The sequence below is a fragment of the Monopterus albus genome, unplaced genomic scaffold, assembly GCF_001952655.1.
Source record: "Monopterus albus unplaced genomic scaffold, M_albus_1.0 scaffold483.1, whole genome shotgun sequence".
Classification (NCBI taxonomy): Eukaryota; Metazoa; Chordata; class Actinopteri; order Synbranchiformes; family Synbranchidae; genus Monopterus; species Monopterus albus.
In genome coordinates, this window is record NW_018128363.1 from 9,297 (window position 1) to 23,517 (window position 14,221).

A 14,221-nucleotide genomic window follows, 5' to 3' on the forward strand; every position below is an offset into this window, starting at 1 on the left:
GTCAGTACAAGTAGTGTAAGAAATGTATGAATTCACACGTGTTGTAGGTATAAAGCAAAATCAGAAAGTTGACTCGACACAACATGATGCATGGTATGGAAACAAGCACACCAAGTCGGAGGCTGGCAGAGCTTTATGTACTTAAGAGCAGCGGCCAGGTGCTCCCAATCACTCATCAGCCACCTTTTGCCAAAACTTCTGCCTGCAAACAAAAAACGCATACCAAAACATGCCAAAACAAAGCACCAAGGCGCTCCCAATCACTCATCAGCCACCTTTTGCCAAAACTTCTGCCTGCAAACAAAAAACGCATACCAAAACATGCCAAAACAAGGCACCAAGGCGCTCCCAATCACTTATCAGCCACCTTTTGTCAAAACTGCTGCCTGCAAAATAGCAATTTATTCTGGAGAAATGTTCAGGACTGTCCGGATGCTGTGGAACAAAAAAAAAAGAAAAAGAACTAATCAGATATGAACCATTTTAATAATGTATCAATGTTGTTGAATCATTAATAATGAAGAAAGTAGAAGTGTAAAGCTACCATTTGCTGTGCTTCATCAGTTCAATGGCATCATTAATCTGGTCCAAAGTCATGTTGTGAGTGATAAACTCATCCACCTTCACCTTCTTGTCCAGGTAGGCTTTAACCATCTCAGACACACCATCCTTGCTCTTGAAGCCTAGGCCACAAAATAATCACAAAATAAGAGCAGAGTCTTATCTAGAATACAACTAGCTAAAGAAGTGAAGAACATGTGTCCAAAGCCATTTAATTTCCAGAGATTCATTAGTCAGTGATGACTGACATAGTCTCACCTCCAAAATGGGAGCCCTTCCATGTGCGTCCTTTGACGAGTTGAACGGGCCGGGTAGCAACATCATGCAACTCTGTCCAGCCAACTATCACACTGACACCCCAAGCCTGTATACAAGACTCCAAGGCACTGCGCTAGATGGAGAAATGAGTCAATGTCAATGAGTGGTTCAAAAGGCTGAGTGGCTGGTAAAAAGTGGGCTTTAAATGTTAGACACAATTCATTTTGGGAAAGAAACACAAAGTCAGTGAGCTTGTAACAGAAGGATGCAGGCCCAAAAGTCTGGACTGGCTAAAGAAATGATGGCAGGCTAAATTAACTTAACAAAGACACTTTTTCAGTAAAAATGATAGAAAGGAGCACACAAGCTCAGTTGACTTTGATTAGGTTAATATTTTAATAGGCAAGATACATGTCCCGACTAAATGAAATCCACCTCACCATGACTCCCACATTCCCAGTACATTCCAGTGAGTAGTCCACTCCTCCATTGGTCATCTCTGCCAGCACTTGGCTGATGGGTTTATCATGATCCTTAGGGTTCACAAAGTCGGTCGCACCGAACACCTTGGCCTTCTCAAACTTCTCTGGATTGATGTCAACTGCAATGATCTTCTTGGCTCCTGCAGCCTTGCAGCCCATGACTGCAGCCAAACCCACAGCTCCCAGGCCAAACACAGCACATGTGGAGCCTGGTTCCACCTAAAATGACAAAGACTCCACATAGTACTTTAGGTTGGACTACTTAATACTTAAAAAAAAAAAAAAAGATGGGGAGGTTTGAGTCTCATAACACTCATGATTACTCTTAAGAAGCTTTCCGTTTTTGGGAATTTAATTGACAGAATTCCTCTCTTAAGTCACCAAAAGTGCCAAATTATAGGGACAGAACATAAAATGCCCCATATTGTTGTTGCAGTGTGGTATTAATCAGCATACACACCTTAGCAGTATTGACTGCTGCTCCATAACCAGTGCAAATCCCACAGCCGAGGAGACAGACTTTGTCCAGAGGGGCAGCGGGGTCGATCTTTGCCACAGCAATCTGGTTAACCACTGTGTACTCGGAGAAGGTACTGGTTCCAATAAAGGGCAGCAACTTCTTCCCCTTACAGGTAAACCTGCTCTCGCTCCCATCATGTTGAACATTGAACCTGAATGACATAAGATTTTGATTTAAAAAAAAAAATCTAAAACAAGTATTCACTGAATACTCGTTATGTGTTTAAAAAGTTAAAATCAAAAAACAAAGATCTAAACTCTTTGTTATAGACACTCACCATGACTTTTCACACTGGTTGGTTTTGGGACTCTTACAAAAGCGACATTCTCGACACTGGGAGAGGAAAACAGGAATCACCTTGTCACCTGAAAAAAAAAAAAACAATGTGACTGATGAATTTTACATAAACTGATCACTAGTGCCATCCTTCATTTTTATTCATAAGCTTAGCTTACTGATCGCTGCCAATGGGGCATGCTACAAGTCCAAGTGACTGAATTGTAGAACCACTCTGAAGGACTATGAGGCAGTCTAATTCAGTCTGTTGCACTTACAGACTAGAAGGCATTTTGAAATTTTTACATGTAAGGCATGGGACAATATCATTCTGTAATCTGATGTCTGACATCTGACCCATGTCACATGTAGAATGGTGGCGTCATCTGCATTTCTCAGTGTTAGATACAGACAGGCTAGATGTTTGCATGCTAAACATGTCCTGGCTTCATAGTCAACATACAGACACAAGGCTAATTCTTATCTGACTGCAAGTAAGTGTATTTGGCACAACAGAAGTTTGACCTGGCTGAAATTCGGTGACTCCTGGCCCAACGCTCTCTACAATGCCAGCCGCCTCATGGCCGAGGATTGTTGGGAAATCGTCTTTAGGCATAGCCTCCAGAAGTTGGTAAAGATCTGAACGGCAAACTGCAGCTGCCACAATCTGCACCAAAAATAATGAACACAATGAAAAACACTGAGGGGTCCCTCAGACTTCACTCTCAGTGGGTTTGGCAGTATTAGCAATGTTTTCTTATTGTACTGGTATTTTTCATTACAAGATAAAATTATATCACTAAGTGAATCTAATGAGCTGGAAAGGGCAGGGCACTTCATGTAACAGTACATCTTGCACCAATTTGAGACAAAGGCTGCTGCAGAGATGATTTAATGAGTTACAGATAAGAAAAACAAACATGTCTGTACATGAGGGTGGTTTTACTGTGGGAATGCCTCACCTTGATCCGGACCTCATTGACCTGGGGTGGGGCTACCTCAATCTCTTCAATCACTAAAGGCTTGTTGGGCTCCCAGGACACTGCAGCCTTGCACTTGATGACCTAGGGAGCAATCATTAATCAATGGGGGCTAGCTACCACTATTAAAGCTACACTGGGATGAGCTACACAAAAAGATAGTTTTCAACCATCTTTGAAAGTTAAACATTTATATACTCAATACTGCACATCATAAGGAAACACATAAGGCAATATATTGGCAGCTTTCCACATGTACTGTAAAAGGCAATATACTACATATCATGTTGCAGTTTTCTGTGCTAATTCAAGGAAAGCTTTCATCTAGAGTATGTCTTTAATGCTAAATTGAATGATATGCAACACTGCAAAAAAAAAAAATCATATTAAGAAACCAAATGGGGTTCACATTGGCCTTTTTATTATATGGTGACAACTATGGTTTTAGTGTTTCTGCTACAGCCGCTTGTGGCAAAAGCACATGAAAATCAAGAGTTTAAAGTTATTTCTGCAGATTAGCAACAGTACCTTGAATTAGTGGCCCTCATTGTCATTATCAGTAGTTAAATAAGTCGGTTCTGTCAGGACCGCTCGGTGTGACCTGCCTGTCTTCCTTCCTTCCTTCCTTCCTTTCTCTCTCTTCTCTCTCTCTTCTCTCCCGCGGGCTCAGCTTCACAGTTGAGACGCATTCACCTGCTCATTGACTCTCGGGCGTGGTGCACAGCTCCCGCTCATCCCCGTTGATTAACCATCACTACTCAAACGCTCCTTTGTAGCCAGAACATTCACGTCGTTTATGTTATGTTGAGGAAGCTAGGACGGATTGTGTGAGCGGTGATATTACTGGTGAGATGTGGCTTGTTTTATGTTAGATGCGGTCACACAGTTGGCGATCTTCCCCTGCTGTGATTACCTCTGGTGAGTTTCCCTGCCGTGAGTATCTAACGGTGACCTTCCCAGCCGTGGATACCTGACGGCGAGCCCTATAGCGAGCGCCACACCTGTCCTGTTTTCTGGTTCCTGCGCCCCCCCCTCAATAAACCCACTAATTCACTAGCACCTACGTTTACACCTTGAGTCCTCTTTCTTTCTCCCTCACCCCCTGATGAGGGGACTCAACCATAACAGTTTCAGACTGTGTTCCAAGTTGAACAGAACATGAGATATTTTACTGAGGCCAATGGGGAAAAGAGAATGATAGAAAGTGAGATACAGATGTATTTCACCCTTAAATGTAGCTAACATTAACAATAACAATACATTTTATTGAGGTAAAGAATTTTAACATGTATATCTGTAAACAGATATGTACCTAGTAATCTACTGCTGTCGGATATAAACTTACTATTACACATTCCAGCCACTGACTCACCCTCACATTCATACTATTGATATGAATTGCAGACAATACAGGGGCACACTACAATTTCAAAAAAATAGTCATGTAAATGGGTATAATGCAATATAGTTACACTGATTCTGATGTTTTGATTATTTTCTATCCCCATTTTTAGTGTGCTTATAAACACACAGGTGGTAAAAATAAAAAACATTTACAAAAACATTGCATAATTAAGTGTTTATTAATTAATTAAAGTTTATACTTACTTTACCAGCTGTGGCCATTTTTACTGCAAATATGAGTGTGAGCAAGAAAGATAGGAGCTCAGACAGGGGTGTAGCTATTTAAAGGAGAGGGGGGAGGAGCCCTGTCAAAAACCCTTCTGTCACCATCAGAAACACCTCAAAAGCGTAACCCTAATTATTTCAGAATAATAAAATCAAAGAGCCTCTTCCTAAAAATGAGAGGATAGTTTGTGAAAGTGCACAACTCCTGCTGCTGGTGTTGTGTCAAAAGTGAACAGCACAACCAGCTGTGAGGGCATTAATTATTAATTACTTTGAATTTCTCCTCCATAGATAGGCAAACAATGGTATATGTACCAATGAAAAGAGATGTGTAACACTCTAAATAAAGCTGTCAGGGCCTCTCTTCGCCTTTCTCTCCTCTGTTCTCTCGACCTGCGGGAGTCGCACCTCAGCTGTGTTGCATTCGTAAATAGCGATTCGTTTTTCGGTGCACACAGCTGGAGTGCATCCCCTGATTGACTTCCTCCAGAGCATTACCAAATGTACTAGCGTATACCCAAAATACGTGATTTTGATTTCTACGCTGACAGTCCCTGTGCATTTGTCGTTCGCCACTCTTTTTGTTTTGTTTTCTCACCTGTCCATCCTCATCCTCCCGCTCTCCTGGTTTTTTTTTCCATCAGTCCCATGATTCACCTGTTTGTTCTGATTTCCTCCACCATCTCTGCTTTACCCGGACTGTATAAGTACATGGACTTTGTTGTGTTCTTTTGTTATTTTGTGTTTTACCAGTAAACTGTCATTTTTTCCCCCCTAGCACCTGTGTCTGCAAACTTGAGTCCAACCTCGGGGGGGACCTTAACAAAAGCGGGTCATTAAGAACCCCCATATTGTAACTGGCATAATGCAGACATTGTAACTATCCTTTGGTGTTGCTGTCACCAAATTTAACATTTAAATCACTTATTGCCTTTAAATCATTTTAGCTTATATATGTATATACTGTGTATATACTGTATATTTAGATCACTGTCACATTTACTTAATAGCATTATGGAGTCACATTGGAAACCCTTTTTTTTTCTGAGCATATGGTAACAGTTAAAAAGTAGACAGATATATAACTGAATAGTGCTTTCGCTTCTAAACTCACAAACTACAAAGGACATTGTTTTAGAGAATATAGAATTGTGGAACATTGTAAACATTAAGGTTTTGAGGAAAGTTGTCCCTTAAAGAAAAACTTTCTCTGTGTAGCTTTTCCACCACTAGTAGCGCTGTAAAGGAACGTTTGCAGAGTGAGTTCCTCGTGTTCCTCGCGTATTTGTTTACAAGACAAACTCTACAGAGTGACATTTAAATGTAAGATCCTGGTGACTATTTTCCAAAGTAGAGCACTCAGTCTTTTACTGCTTTTATATGGAAATTTATAATAAAATTATTTAAAACCTTTGACAGACTGAAATATTACATTTATCCCAAAATAAAGTAATATATTCTACATTTCATATATGTATAACTTTTTTCCATGTAACATATGTGCTCTACCTGTGTATTGTGGTTCAGGTCTGTAAAGTCAGCTAATCACAATAAAAAGTAAGTCAGAACGAAACTGAATTCTGTGGATCAGTGTGCTGCAGGACTTGTTCTGCTTTTGAGTGTGTTCCTCATATAACAACCCATTACTTTTTATTACTCTGTTTTGTCCATAGTAATTTGATTTGGGAGGGTGAACGGATGATATAGTCAGGCTTGTCCTGCTCTGTGTTAGCCTTGAGGGACTGAGGGGAGAGCATGTCACTGTGAGAGGAGCGACAAGAGATGGAGTGAGAAAGTGAAAGGGGAGGAACCAGCCGTAAAGAGAGTGCAGAGAAATAAAATACAGAAAATCAAATGGAAGGCTTGAGGAACTGAAGTATAATCAAAAGAAAGAATGCAGCAGAAACAGATTACTGAGCAAGTTCAGAGAAAGAGACAAAGCTGATGGGTGTTGATGTGAAACGGACTGCTGAACTTGCTCCTTGACTTCTGACCTCCCTTGTCACTCTAACAGGAAGTGTGCCCCTCTCCTTACAGGAAATACTGTAGACTTATAACCTCTGAATTTACAGGAGTCAGTAGAATCCTTGTCTAATTACAGTGTCTGGATTTATAGGGTTCTGTGTTAATTTCTTTAGAGAGAAGAAACCCTCAGGATGTTGTTGACATTTTAGTTGTAATGGTTATATTGAATGACTTTGTCACAACTGTTACAGTTTGCCACTGTGGTTAGATAGATGTCATTAATCTCTCTTATATTACAAGCAGCACTTGGTATAGTAACATTTGAAAGACATTATGTTTTGACAGTAATGTGTATAAACCCAAATTATGATTTAAATTGTGCATGCAGTATTTATTGGCCAGAAGCTTGACCCTATACTGAAACACCACAGCTTTCCTTTAACTGAGCTGGCTAAGAGAGCAGAAAGTGTGATAAAGCAAAGTTATCTTTTATATATTTTTCTTTATCTTTCTCAGTACCAACTACTGACTCTGCTTTATAATCGCAGCCCAGAACTTTTCAACCAAAAGCAAGTTAACTTTTTGTTGCCATTTTACAAATGTTTGCCAGGAATCTTTTGTTGATTAGAGTCTTAGGGAAATGGTTTGGACAGCATTTACTGGGGACTTGTAGTTTTACAAAGAAAACTGTCTGGCAGCATGGCAAGGCAGCATCAGGGTATAAAGGTTGAGAAGGACTGAGAGAAAAGAAGAGATGACACATACACATGCGCACAGTTAGTCAGCTCAGCAATAAAAAGTAAAGTGGACCGCCTCACGAAGAGAAAACAAAATGCTGTTCAATTAGATTTCAGCAGCATTTGCCTCAGACCCAATAGAGGGACAAAGGACCTTTGCTGATTGCAATCAGCCAGAGTGGCAGGCAAACTGAATTACTATTATACATAAAAAATAATTATTGAATTTGTTTCCTATCTTTCCTTCTATTTTCTATCATTGCTCTTTTTTCATTATTTTATCGTCCTATTGGCTGTCAAAGGGTAACTATAGCTATATAAAATAGTACACTTAATTGAGTATGATGGCATTAATATTTTGTGACTTTCTTGGCTCCTGAGAAATGGACCAGTTGTTTTAGTGAAATGGTTTTGATTTCTGTGAAAAAGAACCTATTGTTCTTTTGGAGCAGACTACATATGACTTTGCTATTTGATCTTAAACTAAGTGACTGAGTTTGTGTTTGAAAGCCAATGATTCCTCAGTCATTTAAAAAGCCTGCTACTTCTGTTCTGTTCCTTGGCAGTGGAGAAAAAAGGACTCTTCTAATATAATGGGTCTTAAGTGACATGTTCTCAGCCACTAGTTTTTCAGGGAGACCTAATCATGCTTGTTGCTATGGATACCATTCAAAGTTAAGACCACTATAGTTAATGGTCAATTATATATTGAAGGCACATCCACTTGATGCTGATAGTGTCTGTTTCGTTACATTCACCCTGCATGACATATTGAGCGATTCCACATCTAGCACATGCATCACAGAAATTTTTGTTTCTTTTCTTTTCTCAAAATGTCTTAAAATGCAAATATGTTGCAGTAGTTTGTGTTGGAAATACTGAATTTTAAAATTTAAACATGCTTTCTACATACTAATATAGGTTTAAAAGCCAAATCCGGTGACATTCTTTATTTTTTATTAGAAACAAATCTCATAAAAAGACACTAACATACTCTACGTGTGGCCAAAATCTGATACAGTTTATTCCTCTGTGCCCTAGGCCTCTGTTTATTAAAAAACATGAGTGAACCACCTTGTTGCACTGGACAACATGTTGCTGCAGTTTATATTGAATCATTTCCACATATAGTACATCATCTTGCTTTTGGAAATACTCACTGGAGCACCAAACATGTAGTTAAATAGTCCCCAATAAAAGCACAATTTAAGCCTTTAGGCAAAATGTGCTTAAAGAAAGAGTGCTCAGCTCTTGTAGGAAATTAGCCTTTGGTAAAGTCAAACATCTACTGTATATTTGTGACCTGTCTTAAAAGATTTATATTTTCAACAGAGACAAATTTGTTTAGAGCAGAGTCACAGGCACAGTAAGGAAGTGGTTGATTTTTCCATGAGATTTGTTTACAAAACAACAAACAAATAAAAAAATGATTCAGGCTTTAGGGTGCCCATTCATTCTGAAAGAGACAGGATTTGGTCACAGCCTGAACAAAGGTGGTGCTTGACAAGTTCAACTTACAGCAAAAAAATCCACTGTTGTATAATGTGCAAATGGGGAATACTGAACCGACTACTGAACTAAATCAATACAGCTCAAGGAGAGTACTTGTCTGGCACATGAAAGAAATTGACAAGGCAAAAGCAGATATGGGCTACCTATGGCCTGTGAGAGGAAAAAGCTGCTGGCAGCAAATGCAGAGTGGCGTTGATGAAAACCTAAAGTCTTCCAGTGGAGGCCAGTTATAGGGGTTGTGTTGGCAAATCAGTTTTGTCCCTGTTAACTGAACTGGGTATAAGAAGTTCAAGCCTAAAGCAGAAAGACATGGCAGATAATACAGCCAGTTCCAGTGAATCGCTGTTGGATAGAAGAAAGGTGAGGGACTGGGGCAAAGATAGGTAAGAACAGAACTTATAGCGTTAATTCATGATGCTTTAAACAGAAGTGTGTTGTGTTGCAAGGTAAGATGAGGTAGCTCAAGCGGTTTATTTGGTGCATTACCTTAGTTTGGTTTAAATGGTGCCTCAGGCAGAATGTTGCGTAGCTTAGAGCCTGGTTTTGTACCATGCTAATTAGCTTAGCAGACCAATTAGCTGGTAGATGCTCTGTTACTTGCTAAGATGGTGGAATTCAAAAACTATTCAATGAAAGGGAAGGGGGATACAATCTAAGGGGTCAGTTAAATTATAAAATTCATGCTATACGTACAACCAAAAAATGATTCTGTATTTCCATAAGTGGAGTAAAACTATGGAATAATTTAAGTGTGGACATAAAAAACAGTAAGAAAATTGATTAGTTTAAACACAGATATAAAGGTATGTGTCAATCAAGATATGGGCAAGAACAGGCTCAATGATTAATCAGATGGGAGTGTGGATGTAGAATATGTATTCATGTAGTAATACTGCTTGCAAACCAATGATGATAAGATGATGTTAGGGGGTAGGACTAGATAAGTCTGACTTCTTCCTACTCTGTTCAAGCATGTACTAGGTATAAGCAAATTGAAAATATATTTGTGGCTATGTCTGGAATTATGTGTGGTTACATATTGACTGTTGTTACATGTTTGAAAGAATAAATAAATCAAATCAAATCAAATCACTCTGTACATTGGGGAGACCGCACTGCTGCTTCGGGGAAGGTAAAAGGAGGCGGTGTGTGTGTTTATCAATAACTTGTGCTGTGGAGACGGACTGTTTATAAGCACTGTTCGCCAGACATGGAGTTTTTATTGCTGAAATGCTGGGCCTATTATCTAGCAAGAGAGCATAGTGCTGTGTTTCTGGCTGCCGTGTATGTTAGCCCAAGAGCTAATGCCTCAACGGCTCTCAGCAAACTCCACGACATCATCAGCACGCTAGAGACAGCGAGTACTGTAGTTTTAGTTCATTGTTAAGTTACTAAACTGTACCACATAGGCTATGTTCTACATCTAGTGTGATACATTAACTATTCATCCATCAAAGCATTGCCCCTCTATTAGTAGGCCAGTCCCACCCCTGTGCTAGACCCTCCTGTTTACCTTATTCATTCTTCAGAAAACCTTTCATGTGACTCTTAGATACTATAAGTCCCACTTGTTTAAACAGAGCAAAAATTTTCAGATCAGACCTGAAAAGATTTGGATACAAGATTAACTATTTTATTATCTTAGCAGGCAAATTTGGTATCCTGTAACTGAAGTTGTCTGCTCATACAGTATGCTGTTATGACAAATAATATACTAGACATAAAAATACCTGCCAGGCGCACATACAAGTCGGTGTTATACCCCAGTTCTTTTACTGGACAGATCTGAGTAAGGAAGGAGTCCGTCTTTCTTGATTTTAGTGCTGGTTTATTTACTATATATATATATGTGTGTGTGTAAAAAGGATTACAGAACACAACCCAGGGCTCCCTCCTCCAGACAAGCTGCTGGAGAAGAGAGCAGTGAAAAAAAGCACATGGAAACACAGAGCCTAATACATTTATCAGTTCTGGGCTAACCCCTTACACAGACAGCTGTAAAAACATCAGGAGCTGGAGACAGTCTGAAGTCTCCTTCTATTATCTAGAGCTCTGCATGCTTGGAGCAGCTGGACATAACAAAATGAAGAATTCCAGGTGTGTGTATGTTGTATGCGTGATGTGTAACTAAAACATTCATTCAGACATAATTCTTACACAAGATTAAAACAAGAAAACAATTGGTGTCATGGCTTACTGCTAACCTTGAAACAGAGCAGACTTTGAATCTTACTAAACTGCATTACTAACACATTAAAGTCTAATAATTATCTGACTGATTTATTCATTTCTAACAGCTGTAACAGATGCTAATCATTTAGGGAGACCAAAGTTGAGGACAGTGTAATTTTTCAATGTCATGTCTCCTCTACTTTTCATACTGTCCAAAACAACCTAGAGGAGGCTAACCTGTTGTCAGCACACAGCACAGTGAGTACACATTTTCTGACATACAAATATCCAGCATTTACTTTAGCTCAGTGACTTTTAACTCAGTGGCTTTTAATTTTAACCTGGCTTCTTCATTTTTGGAAATACACATCTCTTTTGAGTTTAATTTTATGAGAGAGAAACCACTTTCCTGGCTCCCACAAACACTCTGCATTGAATCAGAATCAGCTTTATTGGCCAGGTGTGTTGGACACACAATGAATTTGACTCTGGTACATCGGCTCTCAATATGCAAACCGTAAACCAGCATAAGGCTGGGTAATATAACAAAATATCAGTATTACCAGCAACATTGACAGCAACAAACTGTGCAAACAATGCAGAATAAGCATTATAAACAGACAGTAAACAATGCAGACAACAAGGATTGTTCTTTGAAAGGAGATAAATAGGGATAAGGGACAAAGATAGAGTACTTAAAAACAGAGACCTGTACAAGTCTGTATAATTTGTACAATGTATATTTACAGGTGTTGCACTGAGGATTATTGACCAGTCATACTGTCGTGGGTTAAATGTTCATCAGAGCGACAGCCTGGGGGAAGAAACTGTCCCTGTGCCTGGTTGTCTTAGTGCACAGTGACCTGTAACGCCGTCCAGAGGGGAGGAGTTCAAACTGATTGTGTCCAGGCTGTGAGGGGTCAGCAGTGATCCTCTCCATCCTCCTTTTGACCCATGAGGTGTACAGGTCCTCCATGGAGAGCAGGCTCACACCAATGACCTTTTCTCCAGTCCTGACTGTCCGCTGAAGTCTGTACTTGTCCTGTTTGGTTGCTGAGCCAAACCAGACAGTGATGGAGGTGCAGAGAACAGACTGGATGATTCCTCTGTAGAACTGTATCAGCAGCTCCTGAGGCAGGTTGAACTTCCTGAGCTGGAGCAGGAAGTACATCCTCTGCTGTGCCTTCTTGGTGATGGTCCTGATGTTGGACGTCCACTTCAGGTCCTGGGAGATAGTGGAGCCCAGGAAAGATGCAGTCGTTGGTGTAGAGTGAAAACAGCAGAGGGGAGAGCACACATCCCTGGGGGGCACCTGTGCTTATTGTCCGGGTGCTGGATGTGGTTTTCCCCAGCCTCACCTGCTGCTTCCTGTCTGTCAGAAAGCTAGTAATCCACTGACAGGTGGGGGCAGGCACAGTGAGCTGGGTCAGTTTGGCCATTAATTACTGTATCAGTTTGAACCTGCAACATGGAGCTATCTACAAAGCAAATTTACACATGGGCACAAAGAAAGAAAATATTAACATTGACTTGTAACACACATGTAGTAAATTTGAAGTAAGAATGGTCTACTGACAAGAACATTGTGTCACAATAAAAGCAATACAGTGCTGAATTTAATAACAGACTGTTTTGTAGATTCCTAAACACTGGTCCTATGACATACAACACAAGAAAACAAAACAAACAATAGAACTACAAATGAGAAGGCCCCATCTTCTTACACCATTTCTTTTGCTCTACAAACACTTTGACATGTTTAGCATTTGCTGATATGAACACTATCAGCTAGGTCTCACACTCACAAGCTACACATGTCCACTGAATAGTGTTGATTGTTCAAGGCCTGGGACACATATTGTCTATAAATTGAAAAATCTTTTTTGGCTTACTAGTCAACAGTTCTTAACAGTTATGTAAGTGTCTAGAACATCTCAGAGCCCATAGGTCAAAAAGAGGGCATGTCGTATTTCACCAAGGCAGAGAAGATAGAAGGAGAAAAAGAGAAATGCTGTAAAAATAATACATTTAAATTGATTTTAGCAAATAATCCAGGTGTCTGCAAAAGTATTACAATAAAACACTGAAACATGTGTCATGTATCATTTTGGTATGCTACATCCAAACACTTTTCAATATCACATATTTGAACATCACTCACTTTATTGACTCTGGTAATTCAGAATGGATAACCTTAGCTGACTGTATCTAACTCGTAGTGGGCATAGAGATCCAGTCGATGAGGGTGACCGACTGAAAAATGACTTTGCACCCTGAACTCAGCTCCACTGAGCCCCCAGTTTGGCAGCTAATGCTAGTTAGCACTGTCAGCAGATAAACACTGCAGATAGATCATTTTCTGTCCTGTCTGTGCTCAAATTCAAGACTAAAGTGGATGTTGGACATAGCTGAAGCATCCGCTACTGTATGTAGCTGTATGGGATAAACTTTTTTTTTTATAACCTTACAGATGTACATAGTATATACATCTATGAACAGTAACAAGTGTGATGCCCCTAAAATGGTGCATTTATCCTAAATTCAATACAGAGTGACAACTTCACATTCTCTCTAAATCACATTATGTCATGTCACGTTACTTACTCCTTTCCTTGTGTCATAATTAATACGGTCACTAGATGTTGCCAAATAAAACATTTTGTAATAACCTGGCACAAATGATGTATACTGTTATATTTTACAAGAAGACAGTCTATACAACTTGGCTAGTCTGAGTGAAACTGAATTAAAACTTTTTGGCAAGAGCACTCTTTTAAACACTACGCAAGATGGAATTTAGACACATGGCACAGGCAGTTCTGGAGAGAGATACATTGTTCTTTTGACATACAACACAACAAAAGCACAACACATCTGTTTAGGCCATTTATTTAACTCCATAAACACTGTGACATGTTTAGGTTTTCAGGCATGTATACAGTATTGTGCATCATCTGACTTTTTCTAAATCCACAAAGACACAATGCATCTCCTTCTGACCATCTCTATACTTCTCCATTAACATTCTCAGAGCAAAATGGCATCAGTAGTGCTCTTTCTGGACATGAAGCCATACTGCTGCTCACAGATATCCACTTCCTTTCTTAACCTAGCTTCCACTACTCTTTC

General features: G+C 39.7%; 1 protein-coding gene across 4 annotated transcripts in view; it reads right to left on the reverse strand.

Moving 5' to 3' along the window:
• Positions 1 to 321: 321 nt before the first annotated feature.
• LOC109952670 (alcohol dehydrogenase 1-like) overlaps positions 322 to 14,221 on the reverse strand; it is a 20,383-nt gene continuing 6,483 nt past the window's right edge. Inside the window, exons 1-9 of one of the 4 annotated variants that reach the window (XM_020587864.1) lie at positions 4,686 to 4,738; positions 3,060 to 3,161; positions 2,623 to 2,764; positions 2,099 to 2,186; positions 1,762 to 1,972; positions 1,260 to 1,520; positions 820 to 952; positions 545 to 683; positions 322 to 435 (exon numbers count right to left, since the gene is read on the reverse strand). In XM_020587864.1, the coding sequence (XP_020443520.1) occupies positions 402 to 435; positions 545 to 683; positions 820 to 952; positions 1,260 to 1,520; positions 1,762 to 1,972; positions 2,099 to 2,186; positions 2,623 to 2,764; positions 3,060 to 3,161; positions 4,686 to 4,703 (1,128 nt within the window). In that variant the 5' untranslated portion in view covers positions 4,704 to 4,738 and the 3' untranslated portion in view covers positions 322 to 401. Of the gene's footprint in view, positions 436 to 544; positions 684 to 819; positions 953 to 1,259; positions 1,521 to 1,761; positions 1,973 to 2,098; positions 2,187 to 2,622; positions 2,765 to 3,059; positions 3,162 to 3,605; positions 3,933 to 4,685; positions 4,739 to 14,221 lie in introns of those variants that run through there. The other 3 variants (XM_020587863.1, XM_020587866.1, XM_020587865.1) reach the window with 3 other exon arrangements.